The following is a 21359-nucleotide window of genomic DNA, read 5'->3' on the forward strand; positions in this document are numbered from 1 at the left end:
AGAGAACATGCAAACTTCGTACTCAGGGGCCCGATCCGTATCGGAACCCGTGAGGCGACACATCAAGGTGACGACATACTACAGAACGAGGTTGTTTTTTTCTTCCACAGAGCCTAATTGATAGTAAAAAAAAAAAGGTGAATCATGAATGAAATAAGTTTGGTGGAGAAACAGAAGTTCAGGTCTGACCTTCCATCCCAGGTCGCTGAAGCTGACGTAGAGTTCATGTTTTTTACAGGGCTGACCTCCGCTGTTCGCTGGATTGCGATCTAATTAACGAAAACAAAAATCATTTGACAAAAGTGCTGAAAACTTTAAAACTATTAACTTCTCAATGCTATAATTTTTTACAATCAAATACATCATCTGGATTATTTCATTTAACATCCATTTTTAAAACCTGCATGATAAAAAAAACACTTTCTAAACTAATTTCTTCCCGGATTTTATAAACTGAACCGATGATTCCTGCTGAGGAACCTGCTGTCCTTTCATGACAGAGGATTTCCACATCTTGAAACTTGAAAATGTCCAACTGTACCAGATAAATAAACTTTAAAGAACACGACTCACTATGGATGGTGGGCACCGGGAGGTCGTATTTGGGTTTCTTCCTGCGGGGATGCGGTTTGACAGCTCGCGGCGGCCGACAGGGAACCTGGCTCTCCCTGAAGAAGGTCACCATGAAGGGCTGTTTGGAGCGAGGGCCCCTTCGACCCACCAACCCGATCCAGCCTGCAGACAAAGAGCGGTCTGAAAGGGAAGTGATTCACGTTGGAAACATTATTTTAAATCACGTAAAAACACTGAATAGACACCAGTGAAACATCCGCCAGAAGCATGAGCTCGCAAATTAAATTCACGTTTTCTATAAAAAAAAAATTAAAAAATCAGTTCAACTATGTTTAGTTCTGTTGCGTCGTGGTCCAGCGCCGCACCCACCTTCCTCGGTCTCTACATAGAGACGGATGCCCAGGTTGCTGCGAGGGTGGAGGAGCCAGTGGTTGGAGGCCGAGGTGACGTCGAAGGCCAGCCAGCCCTCCTGTCCTGCGGGCACCGACTGCATGTCGAGCAGCGCCAGCTCCGGCTCCCTGGGAGAACAGGAGAACAGGTCAACGTCAAACGTCAGTCAACGATAAACGTACCGATCCTTCACGTTTCATACTCGGCGAAAACTTCAAAGAAGTAGTGTGCGGCCGTGAAGTCGTTTTCATTCAGAACAGAATTTTAATTGAACAGTTGGTAGAATTTTCAAAATAAAAGCTGGCTTTGGTTTTGTTCATAACGGTGGAGTTTTCTTGATCCTAAATTTACTGGGAGAGGTCAAAGGTCAGGGATGTTTTGGGGAAATTCATAGTTCAGTAAGCTTCAACAAGTTAAACCATGTGAGATTTCTATGCTGTAAATATGGCTATTTATTTTATATATGTGTATTTATGTCTGTCCATTTTGTTTTTTTGGACACTGAGAGCAAAGCTACTACCGGAGTCAAAGTCCTTATATGTGTTAACGTACCTGGGCAATAAACTGATTCTCATTCTCATTCTCATTCTGATTCTGATTCTGATTCTGATTATTTGAAAGGTGGGATTCAGGTTTCAGATAATGAACTTTTGTTTTCTTTGCAGCCGTGTTGCTGTTCTGTAGTTCTGCAGGTTTTTGGTCATAAACTAAACAGTTGTGATTTCATGCAACAGTTGTCGACACATTTGAATCTAAACAAACCTAACGTTGCCCTCATGGGGGCGCTACAGGTAAAGTTCAGAGCATCACCAGAGGCAGGTAAAGACATCTTCTGCAGAACTCAGATTTCTGCACAGAATTTACAGATTATTCACGCAGCAATTGAACTTTTTTTCATCTGGATTTGTGGACGTGTTAGCTTCCACAAAATCGTAACAAAGCAGGGATCTCGACTCTGATGTGTTTTACTGAAACTCATCTTCTTTTGTGACATTTCCTCAAGTTCCTTTCAGATCATCTAGAGGCAGGTTGGAGGCACTTTGGTGGTTTGAAATATGATGAAGACTACAAATGTCCCCGTGACATTAATCAAATATGTTGACAGGAGTTTTAAATCACTAAGTGTTTGTAATTATACACATTTGAGACCGAGACGAAAAAAAAATACAAAATAACAGGAGGACTTTAGAGGACGCAAAACCAACCTGAGTCTGTTGTCTCGTTGGATCTCGTAGACGGAGATGTGCAGCGTTCGGTTTGCCCTTTGACCCATCGTCAGGGTCTTATAGATGCGAAACTCTGCCGCCGTCACCGTCTCCCCCTGAGGGAGGGGAGTCAGGTCGAAACGAAACTCCTTCCAGTACGGACGAGGCTGCAGGAGGTCGCGCTCCTGCTCCACTGCAGACAGACAATGATATGCATCAGAAGAGACACTCCGAAAGAACATATGTTACACTTGGAAGTAATTTAAAGGACAAGATTGGAGGCGTGGACACTCATGTGAAACACTGAGTCTGATCTTCACAGTGAAATCGCTTATTTACACGATGGTAGAAGAACAAAAACAAAAAACACCAAGGGAAAGGAGTTCATAGTAACAATACTTTTCAAGAGTTCCCAGAAATGACAGCTACTTTCCTTTAGGTTAAGTAATATAACAACAACAGCAGCTGTCTGAGATCCGATGGGAAACGTTTTAGTTTGAAGCAGACGTAGGAGCAGGAAATGGGTCAAAAACGGGGCAAGAGAAGTGAAGAGGAAGAGGAGCAGCAGTGTGAAGGTGTGGAGGAGATGAGCGCACGGGGAGATGAGTCAACGAGGAGGCCACGAAGGGAGAAGTTCAAAGCGGGGAAAGAAGTCTTCACATCCTGGACTTCAGTGAAAGTGGTGAAACCACAATGGGGAAATAATACAATGAAATCCTGGGGTCTAAATCTGAATGAAGTCAAATCTCCACATAAAGTTTCAAAAGTAAGTATTTCTGATTATTATAAGAGGCGTTTATGTAGGATTTAACATCAAAATATGATTTTATTCGGGAAACATTCAACCTCATTCCTTCACATTTTTTATCCCCTCAATGTGGCCCTAACGCTGGAAGCCGGTATCTCCACCACACTGAGCCGGATTTGGAGAAAGATGTGGCCGCACTCATGTATGAAATTATAATAAAAAAGAAACACTGGCTTGTTTCCATTTCTTTAAACTAATCACATTCATTTTGCAGCCTTTGTAAAATGAGGGAACTTGTTTTGGTGGAATATTTCCACCATCTTGCATTAAAATATGGCCGAAGGTGTCAAACATCTCTCACTCTTCACGCAATTTTTGGTTTTCTTCAAAGAACATTGTGCTCAGATACTTTCCATTTATTTTCTACCACTGAGGAAGAAGTAGATATCAGCTCAGCCCAGTAATTGGATGTTTGTACATATCATAAAAAAAAAAGAAAAAGATTTTGAGTCCAAATCTGCAAAGCAAAGAGTAAAAATACATTAAAAAAAATAATTCCGTAACAACTTCTCCTGTGTGCCAGTTCTCATTTAATCTGCCCTCAGATGCTTCGTGAGGCACGTCTGCTCTTTTTCACCATCGTCCTGCGTCACACTGATCAACGAAGTGCCTTGCTGAGGGGCACATCGGCAGCTCCTCCCTCTGACAACAGCAGTGTCCCCTTAAAGAACAATATGGAAATGTGGAGGTGAGCGGGCGAACACACACCCTCCTCGAACACATCCTAACATGAAACCGAAACACCCGCGCAGTGTATCCGTGTGTGTGTGTGTGTGTGTGTGTGTGTAAGTAACCCTGCAGGGACACGAAACAGCTCTGGTCACTGGGGTTTTGGCGCACACACACACACGCACGCACGCACGCACGCACACACACACACACACACACACACACACACACACACACACACACACACACACACACACACACACACACTGATGGATTGGGCGTTCTCATATCAGCACACACACACACACACACACACACACACACACACACACACACACACACACACACACACACACACACACACACACACACACACACACACACACACACACACACACACTCTGCAGTAATTAGAGACACTTAGTGCCCTGAACCGCAGCAGCTGCTCAGCACACACACCACTAATTGCAGCTCTGCCTGGTATTTTTAGAGTCGCTCCCTCCACACCAGTATTTTCATCTCGCTTCGGACCGTTTGCTTTTTTTTTTTTTTTTTTTGCTTTTTTTTTTTTCGTTGTGTGTCAGTGGGTCCTTTAATTCTAACCAGCTGTCTTCCCATTACATGTGCGAAGGAACACACACCCTCACGCAGCCTGTTTGATTCGACTTCCACGAACCACACACACTGATTAGATTAGTGATTAAAATAGAAACTAAATATTAGCAGTGGATCTGCTGACATTCTCTAAAGATTTATGGAGAAAACATCTAAGTACAAAAACAACATGAGGACTGATTTCTTGCATTAGGGTCACAGTTAGACTGCAGTTATTACTTTTTGTAGATTGATTTCATGTTCAGCTGCTCTTTTAAGTTTTATGGGATTTCAGCATCAAATGAAAGCTCCAGCGTTTTAGAGGAAACACTGCCGAGCGCCGTGGGGTCAATATTAAAGGCATGAGTCACCTTTGTTTACAAAACGGTGGAGGTTTGGAGGAGGAGATGCTGTGTTCCTGCAGCGCTGACTGATAAATTTCAGGGTGCATTTTTCCCTCCATAACAAAGCAGAGTTTTTGAACAGGAAACCCTTCATTTGAGATCATTAGAGCTCCTGAGCAGGGAGACGAGACAACGTTTCTCACGGTGAGTTGCGTGCAGATCACAAATCCAAAGTCCAGAAGAGCAGGAGGAAGGAAGTGATTGAGAGGAGGATGTTTAACTTCCATGCTCTGACAGATAGGCATCGGTCGGGCTGCTGCTGATAGAAGCACAAATAGTCACACGGGGTCCGGGAGGTCAATCGCGACGTCTTACACATAATTAAATTAATTTCCATCCTGAGCTTTGTTGATGAGTCGTGGAGACTTCAAATGGTTTGTTTCATCAAAAGACACCAACATTTATTTTCATCAGTGGGAAACTCTCAACTTCTAGAAGCAGAATTTCAGGGAATTTGAATTGCTCGCAAAATTAACGGGCTTTCAGGTTGCCCGTCTCATTTTAATAAATGTGATATCTCATATATGGCTTGAAGGAATTTCTTAATTTCTTTTGCACAAACGTTCATTTGGCCCAGAGGAAGAACTGATTTGATTTTGGGGGGCAAAGGTCAAGGTCACTGTCACGGTCTATCTGTCCCATTATCATGAACATTGTATATTATCAGAAACAGAGTAAGATATTGATTTCAAATTTGGCACAAACGTTCAGTCGGACTCAACGATGAACTGATTTGATTTTTGGGGGTCAAGGGGTCGCTGTGACCTCACATCCGGGCCTTTCTTCTGACCATCTTTCATATGGCGACACTAATCTTTGGTGTCCACCATGAAACTGCGCTGATTGTATCGACCTTCTGTGCGGTCGGGTTGAAGACATTCGGCGTTTCTTTGCTTCAACATGCATATTTAAAGAATCATCTACTCTCATGGTCACAACGCTACGTTCGATTCGAATCCGCTTTATTAGACAAATTCCTTCAAAGTCTTCACTACATATTTTGTATGAATCTGGAAAGACACACACGTTAACTGCAACTTGACTAGTTGGCGGTCGCCTACAACCGTTAATGTCTCCACGTAAACCGACTCCCTGGTTGGTAGCACCAAGTTACTGATTAACCACATCACTGAACAATTTAAGCAAATACAAAAGAATCCATTCCTACCAACCGATGAGGATTTTAATGTCTGAGAAACATTCGAACACCCGTGTCTCTTCAGTCGACTGGTGAACAAGCAGAAAACTTTGAAACGTGCACGAGAGGATGCATATTTAATAATGAAGCCTTCCTACTTTTCCCTGTTCCTTGTCAAACATCGTACCAGGAATCCTCTCAGGCCGTTCTGCCGGGAACAGCAGCGGGTTGAGGCCGAGCTGAAATGGAAAACTACCAACTGACCGGGTTTAATCCGCTCTGCGGGGACGAGCGCTTTGTGGAAATTTGCACAGCGGCGAACTGAAACAAACTAAAAATGTTGGTGGCACCGACATGTCACTTTGTCCGTGTCATCAGGTTCACACAGTGTAATTTTATCCTTGAAAGTTTACATTTTGTAGCCAAACCGCAAAGTCAAAAAAAGTGCTCTGTCATTCAGCACTGATGATAAAAATGTTCTCTAATTGAGGTTAAAGGAATCGTCTGACATTTTGAAGAAAAACTCGTACTTGCTTTATGGCTGGAAGTTTGAAGAAAGAAAGATTGATGCCGTTCTCACAGCTGTACAGTACAGATGTTAAAGAACAGCTCCATCTGAAGGTAATCACATCTGTTTAAGATGATTAATTATCACATTATAACTTGTTAGTTTCATAAATATATATAAACTGAAGTGTAAAAACGATAATTTGGGGTTTTATATGGAGTTGTGTTCAGGACTATTTCTTGTCCTGTGAAGTCTTCATGTCACAAAGTTGTCTTCTGAACACTTCGAACAGACCGACAAATTATGCAAAATGGTCTCTCGACAGCATGAACGTGCTTTTATTTTGTTAACCTTTTTCCTGTTGACTTTTTCACAGATTTCCCCGAAATATATTTTGAGTTTCTGTAGGTGGCGCTCTTTCTGTCTTTGGAATGAAGCTTTTATCGTACAAACTCTACAGAATTACATCACTTCCTGTGTGGCTGAGGGTTCCTTCCATGAATCACCAGTTTAACCGTGTTACTACTCACCCAGGTTGACGAAGCTCATCACGGTGTCGGCCTCGCTGACCACCGTCCCCAGCGGCGGCGTGTGCGTGCTGAGCGTCGGCAGGGCCGCGAGGTTGACCTGAGCCGCCCCTCCGAACCTCCCCACGCCGGGTCCGTTCACGATAATTTCATTCCTGTCGTCCTCCCCGTCGACCGACATGGCGTGGTACAGGTCCAGCATGAAGAGCGGCGCGGAGGATGGCGGACGCAGCGGCGGGTGGGGCCTGGGTCGCCCCGGGAGACCCAGGATGGTCAGGATCTCCTTCTGCATCTCCTTCTTCTCGCGCCCGCTGAGCCGCCGGAAGCTGGAGTGCACCACGGCCTCGGCCTGCTGGCTCCACAGGGAGAGGGCGAGCAGCAGCAGCAGCAGGGGCAGGAGCAGCAGGGTCCTGGGGTGGAGGAGAGGCCCGTGGCGGGCGGAGGTGGACCTGGCCTGCAGCTGGAAGATGCTGCGGCCGCCGCTCACGTGCTGCCGTGTGATCTTGCCGCAAAGGCAGGAGACGCTGTAGGAGACGTCTGAAGCCATGGCTGAAAGTTTTCTTCTTCTCTGTTGGCAAATCCAAAGTTTTTTCCTCACAAACAATCCGCTGTGCTCCGGTGCTACCGGTCTGACCACCAGAGCGGCTCCCGCTCACTCCGGTTTGTCTGCCGAGTGTTTCGGAGTCACCGCAGACGAATACAGTGTTGATCTGTGCCTGGTGTGTTTAGCAGAGAGCTGGCTCTGCACAGGACGTGTTTACCGCCTCAAACTGCCTCTGTTTATCTCTCCCTCCCTCCCTCGTCTACCTTCTCTAATCTGAAATACCTCCTCTCACCCACTTCTCGCTCACCTCTCAGTGGTGCAGCAGAAGAAACAGAGATAATGAGAGTGAGAGCATAATTACAAGCTTTTTTTTGCCGTGTTTTGAATATAGACAAACAATGCCCCTATGGAAGTCCGCTCCACGCTTTGAAGTCGTAAACTCGGAGGATGGAAAGGAATTTCAGTGATGAGCAGGTGCCTCAGAAATTGGAGTGAAGTTTTGCGAGCCGTGTCACCAGGTCGGATCCGAGTTTTCCTTGACCGCACGAGCAAATAAAAGAAGTTCACACCTGCAGTGAGTCAACGTTGACCCTCAGGAGAGAATCCTCCGCTGTGGAGCAATCACCGCTGGAAGCCCTTATCCAGTCATCCTTCAGTAACTTATTCATCCATTCATGGCCGCTCCCCACCCACGCGTCTCTGGGGTTCCAGATGTTTTCCTTAATCCAATTTATCAAATCGGAAATTGTTTCCTGATTGTACTCCTTGGGTGAGGCGGGAGGTTTCCTCCATGGTTCTCTCCTCTGTGGCAGCTCAGTGTGAGCTAAGCCGAGTGAAGCCTGAAAAGTTGTTCATAACCAGGAGGGAGTTTCCCTCGCTGCCTCCACTTCTCCTCCCTCCTTTCAAGTCTTTAAACTTCACCCCTCCCAGCGGTCTCTTTGGGAGACCTCATCTCTCCCTCTTCCCTCCGGCCCTCTATCGTTTCATCCTCTCATGACTGCTTCCTTTCATCGCTACTGAAACGTTGAGACGGGCGGCTCGGCGGGAAAAGACGTCGAGTGGCCTGATGTTCTGTTTAATGGTAAAATATCTCTGCTCGCAAGTAGTGTGAGGCCAGATGACTGTTCGTAAGAAGTTACCGGACGTCCCAAAAAAAAAAAGAGTAAATAATGCTGTAAATAAATCTATCAAATCAGGTGTAAAAACGTCATCGACAACATTCAATCAGCTAGAAAAAACATCTTTAAATAAATTAAAACTTTACACAAACGAAACTTCTTTTTAAAACTATTTTTCATCGATATTTAGAGGACTATGTGGCTGGCACTAGTTGATTTTCCATCATAAAACTACCAATCATGTAATATCACCGACATGAGCTTCTTACTTCTGTAGCATCACTGAATAAATCTTTGTTGGCTGAAGCTCTTCACTTCGAAAGCTCTTGCTAAAAAAAAGTTAGCGAGCTAATGCCTCGTTGAGCTGTGAAGGATTAAAATAAAGTTGAAAAAAAACAACTATTTCTAGTGGATGAAGACTGTTTCTCTTAATATTATATATATAAAAAAAGAAAAATATACAAGGACTTCAAATTAGCATTAACTCACTAACTTTGTTTGATTAGCTTTCACTACATTTTGAATTCAGCCTACATTGATGTATTTTGTTGTCATATTACCGACTTGTTTGATAACCTTTCACTTTTTTACGAGCTTCGGGGGACACATTTCTTTTTTTCTTCTTTTCCTTGCCAATTTAAAATCTCTCAACGTCACTTGAAGTTTTGTGTTTAGCTGCTAAAAGAACACAAAACTGAAAATTTGAACCCCGAGTGGTCACATTTAACCCACTTGCACAACTTTGGACACTTGTGCTATGAGACAGCAGATTTTGAGGAACACTGTGTAACACCATTTCCCATGAAGCTACTCATTCGTTCAGGGAGCTCGCCCTGCAGCCGGCCTAATGCAAACACACACTCGGCGTATGTGTGTGTGAGTCTAAACCAAAAGGACTTCGGAGGGAAGAAATGACTCAAATATAGTAGTGAGGTTCAGCCCTGTGCCAGCTCGTGTTTGTGTACTCTTTTCTTCAAAGCAGCCTGGTACTTGTGGTGACTTTGAAAGGCATGAATAACACTGACCAAACCAAACTGACCATGGTTCATTCTGTCCTGGCCGAAAGGGCGACTCCCAAATGCCAGGAATTAACGCTCTGCCCATTTTGTTTTTCTTTTCTCTGCACATCTGCAACTTTTTGGGAGTTTTTTTTTTTTTTTTTTGTCTGGAGAGATAAAAGAGAGAGGAGTGAGAGGAGATGAGGAGGAGGAGGTGAAAGAACAGACCGGGAGTGAGTGAAGGAGGAGTGACGACAAAAGAGGGAATGAAGGAGAGGGGGAGGGGTGGGGGGGCGCCACTGCCCTTGAAGCCATATAAACCGAAGGAAAAATGAAAAATGACATTCCTGAGAGACAGAAGTGGTGGAACAGAGCGAGGACTGTCATCAGACAGGGAAGTCCGGGATGACAGATGGACTGCAGGGAGGACTGGCGTAGACGGATTGAGAGTGGACAGAAAATGAGAGGAGTGTGTGAGTGTACACACAGCTGCACAGAGTGAACTCAGACCTCATCATCTCCGGTGGAGCCACCAAATAAACAGGACAAAGTTATTTTCAAATCCTCCATCGCCGTCTCCCACTGACACGAACCAGAGCTGTGATCGAGAACATCACGAGGGGACGAACACAACACGATGGAGGAAGAAGAGACCTTAGAAAGTTCAAATTATTGAAATGACTTTCAACCACCGCCACCCTCTCCCCCGTGTCTACCTCCCGTCTGCGCACAGAAGTGAAGATCCAGTCGGGTGTGTCCTTATCTCGGATAATTACCTAGAAATGTCCGGTCGCTGCCTCGGAGTCTGTGGTCTGCTGTCAGCCATGAGTGACTGTCGGCACGCACATGCACACCAGAGAAAATGGAAAGAAATGTATTTTGTTAATAAACAAAATCATGGAAAAAAAAAAAAATTTTCCTACCAAGTCAAAAGCGAGGATTGCGTATGGGCACAATCCATGACAAAAAGTTATAACTAAAAATAACCATAAAAAAGGGGACAAAATATGTCCAAAAAAAAAAGGCAATTAATGCAAGTGTACATTAATGCTGCTGCTGTAACGAAGACAGAGTCCGAGACATAAAACTTGTCATCTTTTAAAATATGGATGAAAATGTGACAAAATCACTAAACAAAAAACACTTTGAAAAAGTTGCATCTATTTACATACACAATAAAAACACGCAGTGTCACTAGTATGAATGTTGATACACACTTATAAAGCCCAAATATTCTGCCAAATTTGACAAAATAATTTTTTTGTACAAAACATTCAAAATAATATAATGTAAATATTGAAATAAATCTTTAATTTCAGAGGGCAATCAATTCATTTGACAATCAGTTTCTTAATTAAATGATCATTAGAGATGTTTGAATAAATGAATGTGTTTTTGCTGAAAAGAAAACTTTCCGTCACTAATCCTTTACACACAACATTCACAAAAGAAACTCAGCAGCTTTTAGTTTGAATAATAAATCAAGTTCAATAAATCAAAGACGAGAGACAGTTTTACTGCAAGCATATTTTTTAATACAAAAACAGAACAAAAAAGTTGTTTATAATTTTAGTTTTTCGTTTTACTTTTACACAATTGACTCCTAGTATCACCCCCCCACCCCACCCCACCCCCGCCCTCCATGTTCTTATCATCACACTGAGAGTAGCACAGCATCAAAAGGTGGCGGACTCGTCTCCTGAGCCCCGACTCCTCCTCTCCTCCCTCAGAGAGACAATAAATAAATAAAAATCACCTTAAGATGTCTTCTTTCTTAATGTAATTTCATTAGTTTCCATAAACTTCATCTCTTACACCGAGATAACACAGAGACAACTCGGCCCCGCCAGCGACGGGACATTTGAAAAAAAGCCTAGAAGAAGAGACGCTGGGGAGGGACGCCAAGAGAGGAAAGCCCCTCTCATTGGTCCTCAGGCCCAGGCCCCCCTGTCATTCATAGTTGGAGTTCTCTCTACACATGAAGGGCAAACCCCTTTGGTCGTGGTCAGGAAAGTGTAGTCATTAGCAATAAAGAAAATTCAACAAACAAGGCTGCCACTAGAATCAGCGACCTAGTGAATAATGTCATGTTACAACGGAGTAGAAACACACTTTACACACGAGTCATGTCAAAAGAGCAGAGTGGACATCGTCTTGGTACAAAAAAACAAAACAAAACAAAAAAATTAAAAAAAAATTCACAATTTCTTTAATACTAAATCACTCTTTGCGAATGGTGATATTACATGAAACTGAAAAATAAATAGATCTTTCTTTCAAGCTAGAAAACAAAAGTACAACTGGATTATAAATTAACCAGAAAACAACGAGGAAAAAAAAAAAAAAATTAAAATAATAATAACATTCGCAAAATAAAATGTTTGCATACAGTGACTCAAGTCAATGACCTGTAACAAAGACACACATGATACACGCCACTTTACGTGTGTTGGGTATGTGCTGCCGGGTCGCTAAGGGCAACACAGCGTTAAGGTGGAACTGCAGAGGAAGAGACAATTAGTGCATGCTGGTTGTCGAGCTCTGCGAACACGGTCATTAACATCAGGTTAGGTTTACGCATGTCGTATATTGTCGGTAATGTGCTGTTAAGCTGAGCGTGTCGCCATAAAAATAGTCCCGTCTATTGCCAGTTTGTGGATTGTTTTTTTTTCCCCCGTGTGTCGGATTGTTAAGCCGGCATGTGACAAAAACCGCACCGCCCTTTGCTGAAATGCACACACGATGCTGATCTGGACGTTCCAGCGGTCGGGAGGAGTCTGCTCTGCGGTGTTCGAGTGTGTGAGTGTTTGCCCTCAGCTGCAGCACCGCCGCCGCCGCCGCCGCCGATCCTCTGAGTCCGAGGTTCAGCCGGTGTGTGTTTGTGTGACAGAAATTCCTCCACACTTGAGATCTGCTGAGGCGACTTTTTTTTTTTTTTTTTTTTTCCTCGCCAACCAGTCCAAGGGAGAAGCGACATGGCAGTCGTTGCATATTTTCTTTTTTAACTCATCCTTGAGGCATCTGGCCCACAAGCCAAAATAATTACCCACAATTCTTTGTCTTTTTTTTCCTGAATGTCATTTGAGCTGAGTTTTTGCAGCCGTGGTGGCGGTGAGTGCGTGTGTTCCCCTCCCTGCCCCGCCTCTGCGTTAAAATGTGTGTATTTGTGTGTCAGTGTGGTATAAAGCAGTTTAAAGACTTTTGTCTGGTCGCCCTGTCGGATCACGACGGAAGCGTTGTAACACAAAGTAAGGCAGCATCACGTCAAGTCCGTCGGTGTTTGGTTCCGCGCTGGTGGGGAACTTCTGAGAGGAGAAGCGGGAGACCTGAAGGCAAACTGGGGGTCGCTTCTTAAAGGGGAAGAGTCGGTGTTGACCCGGCAGGCTGTGGCCCGGGGCTGCCGGACCAGGGCGCTTCTCCTCTCCTGCGTGTTTTGCAGTCGGTCTGAGAGACCGGGGAAAGAGTGAGAAGGAGATTCACTCAGCTCGTCCATCTCCTTCTCTCTCTCCTCCCCTCCCCCTCTTGGAAAATATCAGTCGTAGTGCACAAACTTCAACAAGCCCTATGGATGGATGTCCAGATTGATTCTGCTACACCCGAGATCGTGGCCCCACCCTCCGTGAAGGATGACGGCGCTGTTCGAGTTTCTCCGAGGCCGGGTTTCTATTTCTTCGCGGAGCCCGGGGTCTTCGGGCTGGGGGCCTTTTTGGAGATGGTGGGGATCTTGGAGGGTTTGGCACCGCTGCCCGGTCGCCTCGGGGTGTCCGAGGCGTCCGAGCAGACGGAGCGAGCGTCCTGCAGCTCCGACGCGTCGGAGGCGTCGCTGCCGCGGCGGCTGCTGGCCCTGCTGCCGGCTCGGCTGCCGGCCCGGCTGGTCGGACCGCTGGCTGTGGACGCCCCTCGCTTGGGATCTGAGAGGGAAACGGGACGGATGGAGAGGAAAAGGGGGATTAAAAAGTAGGAAATGTCTCTTCGGGAGAGCTGCTAGCACGGCAGTAGACTGTTATTTTTCACAATAAATAAAATTGGCCGACAAAGGTGAAAAACTAATTTTAAAGGTCGAATGTGTCAAAACACTCAGTCGACAAGAGAAACGCACACAGACAACATTCAGCAACTGTTCCCTTCGGACTGCTGTCAGTTTGTGATGTCACAAACTCACGCTGATGTCATATGAGCTACTTATATGTCCAAACTTTTATGCAGAAGAATTTATTTCTGTCGTGAAGCTAGCAAGCTAAAAAACTGAGGAGAATCAGGTGATTGGCCTGGAGGTGTGTCACTCAGAAAAGAGTCGGCCAATCAGAGGAGACGGTCAATGATATCAATGTGCCTTAAAGGCACAGACACAAAAAAACAGTTCTTGGTATAACTCGAAAGAGATGTAAAACTATACTAAGATAGATTTGGGTACTTTAATTCCCCTAAAATATTATCTTATAAATATCAAGACTGCAAAAAAACCACTAAAGAATCTAAAATATGGGACCTTTAATGTCCACTGACTAAACGTGACTGATGTCTCACCCGTTCGAGACGGTTTGCTGTGTGGCGTTCCTCCGTTCTCTCCGGTGAGCGAGCCTCGGCTCGAGTGGAAGGTCGGCCTCTTCAGTTTGGACCCCGACGGCGCCCCCTGCAGGAGCACACAGGAAACGTCAGCCGAGGACAGCTTCACTGTTACCGCCGACTGTACCGTGTCAGACACACGCGGCTAATCTAACACGGCATACACATTTTTACACCTCAAATAAACAAACAACACATTCACATGGATACAAATAGATCTACAAACAAATATTAAACAACAAAATGGGGACTAAACACACAGAAATGTATTAACACAAATATCCACAAACTCCTTAATGCTACTATTCAATTGAAGAGGTTTGTGTGTGGACACGGATTATTTTCATTGTTGTTTAATTCTATGAAATAGTGAAAATGCTTGTTGCAGTTTTCTTAAGAGCGGTGGGCCAATTCAGAAAATAGTTTTCTTGATCTGACCAATAGTCTAAAAACCAAACATATTCAGTTTACTGTTATGTAAAGCTATGACAGGAAGCAAATCAACTATCCTCTGCAGGTTCATCATTACGTGCAACACCTTTCACATTGTTTTCACATGTATTGATTAAAGCAGCAGCTTTAAACAATAAATCGATTATCAAAAAAATATAACGTGAAGACAAAATGAAAGTCTAACAAGTCAAATCCTTCACAGTTTACTCTTTATAAAAGTGGTCGTAGCCTCCTCTGATCTTAGTGCAAGTGACTTAAGCTGCAATACCAGCGAGTGCCACTAGAGGTCGGCTCCAAAAAGCCTCCAGCTCCATAGACTCTTATTCAACTAGTCTCATGAAATTCTAAGTCAATACATTTTTTCCACACGTTATCTCGGTGTTGTTCGCTAAAGTTGCTCCTTCTTAGTAGTTTTCTGGCGGTCCATGTGAAGATATTCCCGTCATTGATTAGAAAATAGGCCTCAAAAAGCCATATTTATGGGGGCATGTCTGTTTGATTGACAGGGCTGTGGTGCAGCCAAATCACGGCTATCGGTGGGGGGGACGTAGTATCGTCGGGTTTCCAATCAGATCGAGTCCGGATCCACCGCTGGCTCCTCCCCCAGCGCGTCTAAATATGGTCACTACAAACCGCTTCGATCTAAACCTCCAAATCTTCGTCCTCTTGGTTTCAGCTTCGCCACGTTAATGTTTATTTCCAACTAATACTCAAACATGAAAAACAACATTTTATCACACGACAGCGGCTACAGGAAAACTCTCTACGAGGCGGAGTGTGCGTTAGTGCATTAGCGCGTTTTAGTGGGGGGGGGGTTTCGGGTGGGACGGGGAGGTGGGCGGGCGGGGAGGTAGGTGGGTGGGTGGGTGGGTGGGTAGGTGGTTAAGGTGAGTGTGTTACCTCGTGCCCAGGAGCGGTGTGGCTGTAACCGAGGTCTGGGCAGCAGTGGCACTTGGTTGGCGTTGGAGTTTTACTGTGTGCCAGCCAGGGCTTGGCATAGTCACGCGAGTGAGTATGGGAGGACTGAAGGGAGGAAGGATGGAGGGAAAGGAGGAGGAGAGCAAAGCAGCACAGGGAGGAAGCAAGTGAAGAGAAGAGGGGGTGGAGGGGTGGATGGGGTGGGGGTGGGGAGGGAGTTACGGAGGTGAAGGGAGGAGCCGTCGGGTTGCGAGGGAGTACAGCGCAGCGATTTTTTTTTTTTGCGTAAGAGCAGATGATTTATTTTTTCATTTTTTGAAGACATTTTTGAAGGCGGGTTAGCAGAGTGGAATGACAGGAACAAGGGGAAAAAGATGAAAGAAAAAAAACAAAGAACAAAAAAAAAAACAAAAAAAAATTCCACGGTTAAGGATGTGGTGATTTTTGACAACAACAACAACAACAACAACAACAACAACAACAGGATGACAACAAATGATCAATGCGTAACATAAACCCATAAAAATACACACATAAATGTGCAGTTTCTCACACACACATATATATTCACACACACAGTAATGGTTTTACTCAGGATTCACATGTCAAACATCGGTGACGAGTGGAAAACATCACTAACAAATAACGGCTTTTGACTGATTGAAGATTCTTCTATTTGAAATGAATACAGAAGATGAGTGTGATGTTCAGATTTGTATTGCTGTGAGTGAGTCTTATGCAAAGGTACTTTTTAAGCTTGATGTTTTCTTTCCCCTTCAACAGGCTGTTCTGCTGCTTTCGGACAAATCATACTGCAAGTTTGAGTTTTAAGAGCCTTCAACGAGCCGATCAAATAAAAGAAAACATCCACCAATTTAGCACCGTACTTCTGAAACAGTCGGACTCGCAGTGGATCATTTTAACAAGTGTCACAGTCAATGCAGCAGAACCAAGCGATGCTGTCGTTTTCTTCCCTTGTAGAAACCCGCTGCCTACATTTCCCACAGTGCATCGCTGTGATCGAGGCATGTTTTGGGCTGCTGGTAAGACGATTTCTTCATTACTCCACATTTCCTTTTCAGCCCCAACAGACATCCTTTACAGACATTTATTACATTTATTACATCTATTACATTTATCGACGAGTTCCTTCTGCAGCCGCAAAAGGCTTCTTTCTATATTTTTTCATATATAACGTGGGTCTCTTTCTATGATCTATAAACACATTTTAACTTTAAAAATGTAAATATTTCTTTTGTAGTGATTATTCATTGTTATTCACTGTTAATAATGGTATTCTTTAAAGGTAATTTCTCCTGTACTAATTATGCATTGATATATAATGTGTTCATAATGGTGCATAAAGTGTCTTTGACAACTCTGTCGTCTGCGTTTTATTTCAGTTTGAACATGAGGTTCCTGCAAGTTTTGCAAATCAGAACTTCAGACTTTTAATGTTTTCTAAATCACAGCTGACATTAAATCCAAAATAAATGTCAAGTACTTTACTAGATATAGAGCAGGTTGGCTATTATGACTCCTACTGAACCACACTGTCTGCTCTGTCAAACATGTTGTGAGAAAGCAACAAAAAAAAAAAAAAAAATGTTGTGGTGGCGTGACAGACAAAAAACAAAAACATTTAAGACATCCGAGTCCCTGAAAGACAGATCCTTCATCTACTCTGACACCGAAAGGCAAACTGCTGATGTCAGCTCTTACCCTGGATGACGCAGATGCCGTCGGGGTGGCGGGGGCGGAGGGAGCCGAGGGGAGGGAGGCGCCGCTGTGGGAGGCCGAGGAGGAGGAGCGGGTGGGCGAGGCGTTGCGGGAGCCGGGCTTGGAGCGTCGGCCCCGGGAGCGGAAAGCCGCCAGACCCTGAGACGCTCCTTCGGGAAGGATGAACTTCTCCCGGAGCTCCAGGTTGGTGCGACCTCGCGCTGCGGAGAGAGACGGACACACAGGAGGGAGGTGAGTTGGGTTTACTCGCGTGGACTCACAGTCTTCCTCCAGCAGGGGGCAGCAGAGGCAGCGAGCAGAGTGAGGGAGAGAGTCAGTGCTTCCTTGGCGGCAGACATCAGCGTCGGTGCGTGTTTTGGTTGGAGAGTGCACGTGAGCAGAGCGGGTGTTTGGAGGGGGGTGGGTGGGGGGCTTCAGGGGTTCAGGATGTGGTAAGTGCACTTTGGCTGGGTCCTTTTTTTTGGTTTTGTTTTAGGGGACATGTGAGTGAGGGTGTGGTCGCTTTGAGTGCAAAAGGTAGGAGGAAGTTCATTTACTGGATACGCAACGAAAGTCAGCGAGTTGTCTGCACGTGTGGACACAGTTCGGAGACACACTGCGGGACAAATCTGTCGGCAAACCCTTCAAGTTTTTACACATTTGTTTGTTCAAGTAACATTTTCTGCATTGGTACGCTGATTATTTGATCAACAAGAGAGCTGCTAAAAAAAGCTGCTCGAAGTTTGCTTCAATTTCAACTTGTGTCAGTTTGCCAGGCCAAGAAGTTCAGCACCACAACCTGTCGCTTCTCATATGGCTTCAACCAAACAGCCAAGCGAGCTGTTTGCCTGTTTTGGGGGCCATTGCTCAGTCCCTCCTGGATTTTGCGCCATTTTTTTTTTTTTTGGTGATTGTTGTGATAAAAAAAGAATTGGATTTTGTGGTGGATTATCAAAAAAAAAATTTGGATGTAATTTGCAGTTTTTAGTGAGTTTTTTTTCCGTAAAATTGCAGGAATTAGAAAAACTTGCAAGTTGAGGAACAAAAAGCACGACCCGATAAATAAATAAATAAATAAATATGTAATCAGTTCCTTTAATAATAATCATGCTGCACATCAAAAATATTTTAGTTTGAATCTTTTTTTAATTTATTTGTTGAGCTGTCAGTTCTGGTAAGCAATGTCATTTTTATGAATCTTTTTATAAACATGGTGCTAAAAGTGAAAAAAATTTAAAAAAATCATTAAAGAGATGTAGCTTTACAGAACAAACGTCTGTGACCAAAATAAAATACGACTACATCGGCTGTCAAAATAAGAGCTTTAAATGCTGTTTAATTAATGTTAATTCAACACATAGGCCTACCGTATGCACAAAAACAAAGTGCAGCCTCTTACAAATTGATGTGTATATAAAAATAGAACATTAAAATGTGAGGACTACATTTCCATATTGCGAAGTTTGCTTGAATTTAATTATTGCTATCGCAGGATGGCGATTTCCTGGAGGGACTGATTGCTTCACACAAATAAGTGAAACGGCGAGCAAGTGTTGCACTGAATTCTTGTCAACTTAGTGTATTCCTTCAACAAGTGACAAGTGTCTCCATCTTTTTGATGTGGAAAAAAAAAAGTGACGCGCACACTTTCATTGCGTATTTGCTTGAAAACATCGGAGAGCGCTGGGAGCAAAGCACAACCTCTCATCTCCATTTTTTCCCCCTTCAGTTTTAACTTCTAGCTGCGAAGGAGCATCTCAGCTCTGCTGTATATACACAATATGTGTATAAATACATGTGAGAGGGGGAGGGGGAGGGGGGAGGGGGAGGTCATGCCTGGTTTATGCTTAGCAGGAGAGAGCCCAGAGATTTTCAGGGTTCCTCCCGTCTTTCAAAAAAAAGAAAACACTCAGCAGCATTCTTGGACAGAAAGTAGTGCAGCAGCCTCAGCAGACAACAACAAGCCTGGAGAAGCCAGCCACGAGGAGAGGAGAGGAGAGGAGAGGAGAGGAGAGGAGAGGAGAGGAGAGGAGAGGAGAGGAGAGGAGAGGAGAGGAGAGGAGAGGAGAGGAGAGGAGAGGAGAGGAGAGGAGAGGAGAGAGGAGACGGACAGGACGGCTCGAGAGAGAACAAAAGAAATACAGCGAGAGAGAAATGAAATGTAGAGATGAAAGAGAAATGAAATAAAACAGAGTAACGAAACAGAAGAGAGAGAGAGAGGAAGAGGAGGAGAGAGAGGAAGAGGAAGAGGAGGGCTGCAGCGATGCTTCTCCTGGCATCACGGCCGTCGTCCCGAGCAACCGAACGGCGAGGCCAGTCAATTAAACGGGTGCACCCTGCAATTATGTCCCCCCTCAAATCAGGCCAGCCAGGTGCACCCTGTAATTGTGTCTCCCACCAACCAGCCATCACATTTAAAAGGAGCCGCGTTTGGAAGCCAGCGTCATTAGAAACCCAGGCAGGCCACGCCCAGGTCTTACACACCGTCTCTTTCTCTTTTACGTTACACAGATTTATTTTTTTTAAAGCATCTTCAAGAGTTTTTACTTTTTTCTGTTTGGTGTTAAACCAGGGAAGTAGCGAAGAAAAAGAGAAACTCTGTCTCTACTAACGGTGTCCTGCAAACAATTTCTTAAGTTTTGATTTGTGCTGGGCATCTTTATCATGTTTTATTGATGGATTTATGCTGTAAAATTCCTCAACTGTCATATACAAAACATTGAGTTTATAAAATCTATAAAGACCAGGGGGTTGGCCGAATCCTGCTTTTGTTTGTTGTCGTGAGTGAGTAAAGCATGACGCAGACATGATGTGGCACACAGACATCAATGTCTGCCTACACACGCACACGCACACGCAAACCTGCCCACAGTTATAAACACACAGATATAGACACACGGAGGACAGCTGTGGTTATAAAGATGGAGACTGACAGCTGGACGGATGAGTGATGGAGTGATGGAGTGACAGACAGACAGACAGACAGAGAGGAAGTGTAGATACCTCGGCAGCAGAAATAGCCAGGAGTGACTGTCACTAAGAGACACAAGAGACAATGTGAAATAACTGCATGCTCGTGGTGGGATGAAGAAAGTCACACACACACACACACACACACACACACACACACACACACACACACACACACACACACACACACACACACACACACACACACACACACACACACACACAGCTGACCGCCGCGGGGTCCAGACGAGCGTCAGTGACCCCTAAAACGTGTTGAAAGGACGTGAACAAGATCCGGATTTTACAGAGCTTGCATGAGCAGCCGGGTGGGAGGAGGAGGAGGAGGAGGAGGAAGAGGGAGGGGGCGGGGTAGTAGGGGAGACATAACATTAGTCACGTGATCACAGTCAGCAAGGCACAGCAACTAGGCCAAAAAAAACCAACAAACAACCAAAGAAGAAGAAGATGGAGGAACAGTAGAGATAATGGAGGAGAAGAAGAAACGTGGAAGAGAGAGTCCAGGAAGAAAAAAAAGAAAAAGAAAAAACAACCAAACTGACGAAAACAAATCAGGACGGAGAAAAAGACGAGCAGTTAGGAGAAAGCGTGAGAGAGAGAGAGTAGAAGTCCAACCTATACGAGATGAGATGGAGCTACTGGAATCGGAGCGGAGGATCTTAAGTCCTGGATGTTGCACTGAGGAAAGAGAAGAAGGGGAAGGAGGGAGGAAGAGAGAGGAAGAGGGAGAGAACTGAGGACCATGCACCATGCAAAACTTTTATTTAAGAGAGAATGAACAAAGAGGAGAGAAACCGGCCGTGTGAACACAGAAATAAGAACACGGGACGAGATGGAGGTCTTCGGGGGAGGTTTCGATAGATGGGCGAGAGACAGAGATGTGGGGATGATGGAGATGGAGAGAGAGAGAGAGAAAAACACAACTCCTACAGATACACCGACGTCACTGGAAGGAAACACCGGAGAGAAAAGTGAGCCGGAGCAGCGCGGCGCTGCTTCACCTGCTGACAAGACGGAACGGGACAAACTGGAGTCACTTCAGACGACCTGGTTTCCTCCGCCGTCACCCCGCCGCACTCTGCTGTGATGTACGTGTTTCCAGAGGCGTCTCCGGGGGTTCGTTTGCTGTGTGTGTTTGTGCGCGAGTGCACGAGCCCGACCGACACGGTGCAACCTATTTATTTGAAAGAAAAGCTGCTCATCCGGCAACAAACGGAGCCAAAAAAAACAAACTCTTGT

At 44.7% G+C, this 21359-nt stretch overlaps 2 protein-coding genes across 27 annotated transcripts in view; both read right to left on the reverse strand.

Moving 5' to 3' along the window:
- Positions 1-189: 189 nt before the first annotated feature.
- bmp8a (bone morphogenetic protein 8a) lies at positions 190-7585 on the reverse strand (the record flags this gene model as incomplete). The annotated part of the gene is made up of 5 exons (XM_069716715.1): positions 6820-7585; positions 2169-2361; positions 943-1091; positions 574-753; positions 190-269 (listed from the first exon to the last, which is right to left on the reverse strand). Coding segments are annotated over exons 1-5 (1146 nt in total), but the record flags the coding sequence as incomplete, so codon positions are not given.
- A 5458-nt stretch (positions 7586-13043) lies between these two features.
- The window catches only part of macf1a (microtubule actin crosslinking factor 1a), a 230337-nt gene continuing 222021 nt past the window's right edge, over positions 13044-21359 (reverse strand). For 12 of the 26 annotated variants that reach the window (XM_069716791.1, XM_069716778.1, XM_069716776.1 and 9 more), the window contains 6 exons: positions 20736-20798; positions 20136-20168; positions 17136-17353; positions 15396-15518; positions 14004-14109; positions 13044-13387 (listed from right to left, as the gene is read on the reverse strand). In XM_069716791.1, coding sequence (XP_069572892.1) covers positions 13140-13387; positions 14004-14109; positions 15396-15518; positions 17136-17353; positions 20136-20168; positions 20736-20798 — 791 coding nt within the window. In that variant the 3' untranslated portion in view covers positions 13044-13139. The remainder of the gene's footprint in view (positions 13388-14003; positions 14110-15395; positions 15519-17135; positions 17354-20135; positions 20169-20735; positions 20799-21359) is intronic. The other 14 variants (XM_069716788.1, XM_069716784.1, XM_069716785.1 and 11 more) reach the window with 5 other exon arrangements.

Source organism: Brachyistius frenatus, unplaced genomic scaffold, assembly GCF_029030835.1.
Source record: "Brachyistius frenatus isolate BFR_SWC_R1_liver_20210118 unplaced genomic scaffold, ASM2903083v1 Contig_162, whole genome shotgun sequence".
NCBI classification, from domain to species: Eukaryota; Metazoa; Chordata; class Actinopteri; family Embiotocidae; genus Brachyistius; species Brachyistius frenatus.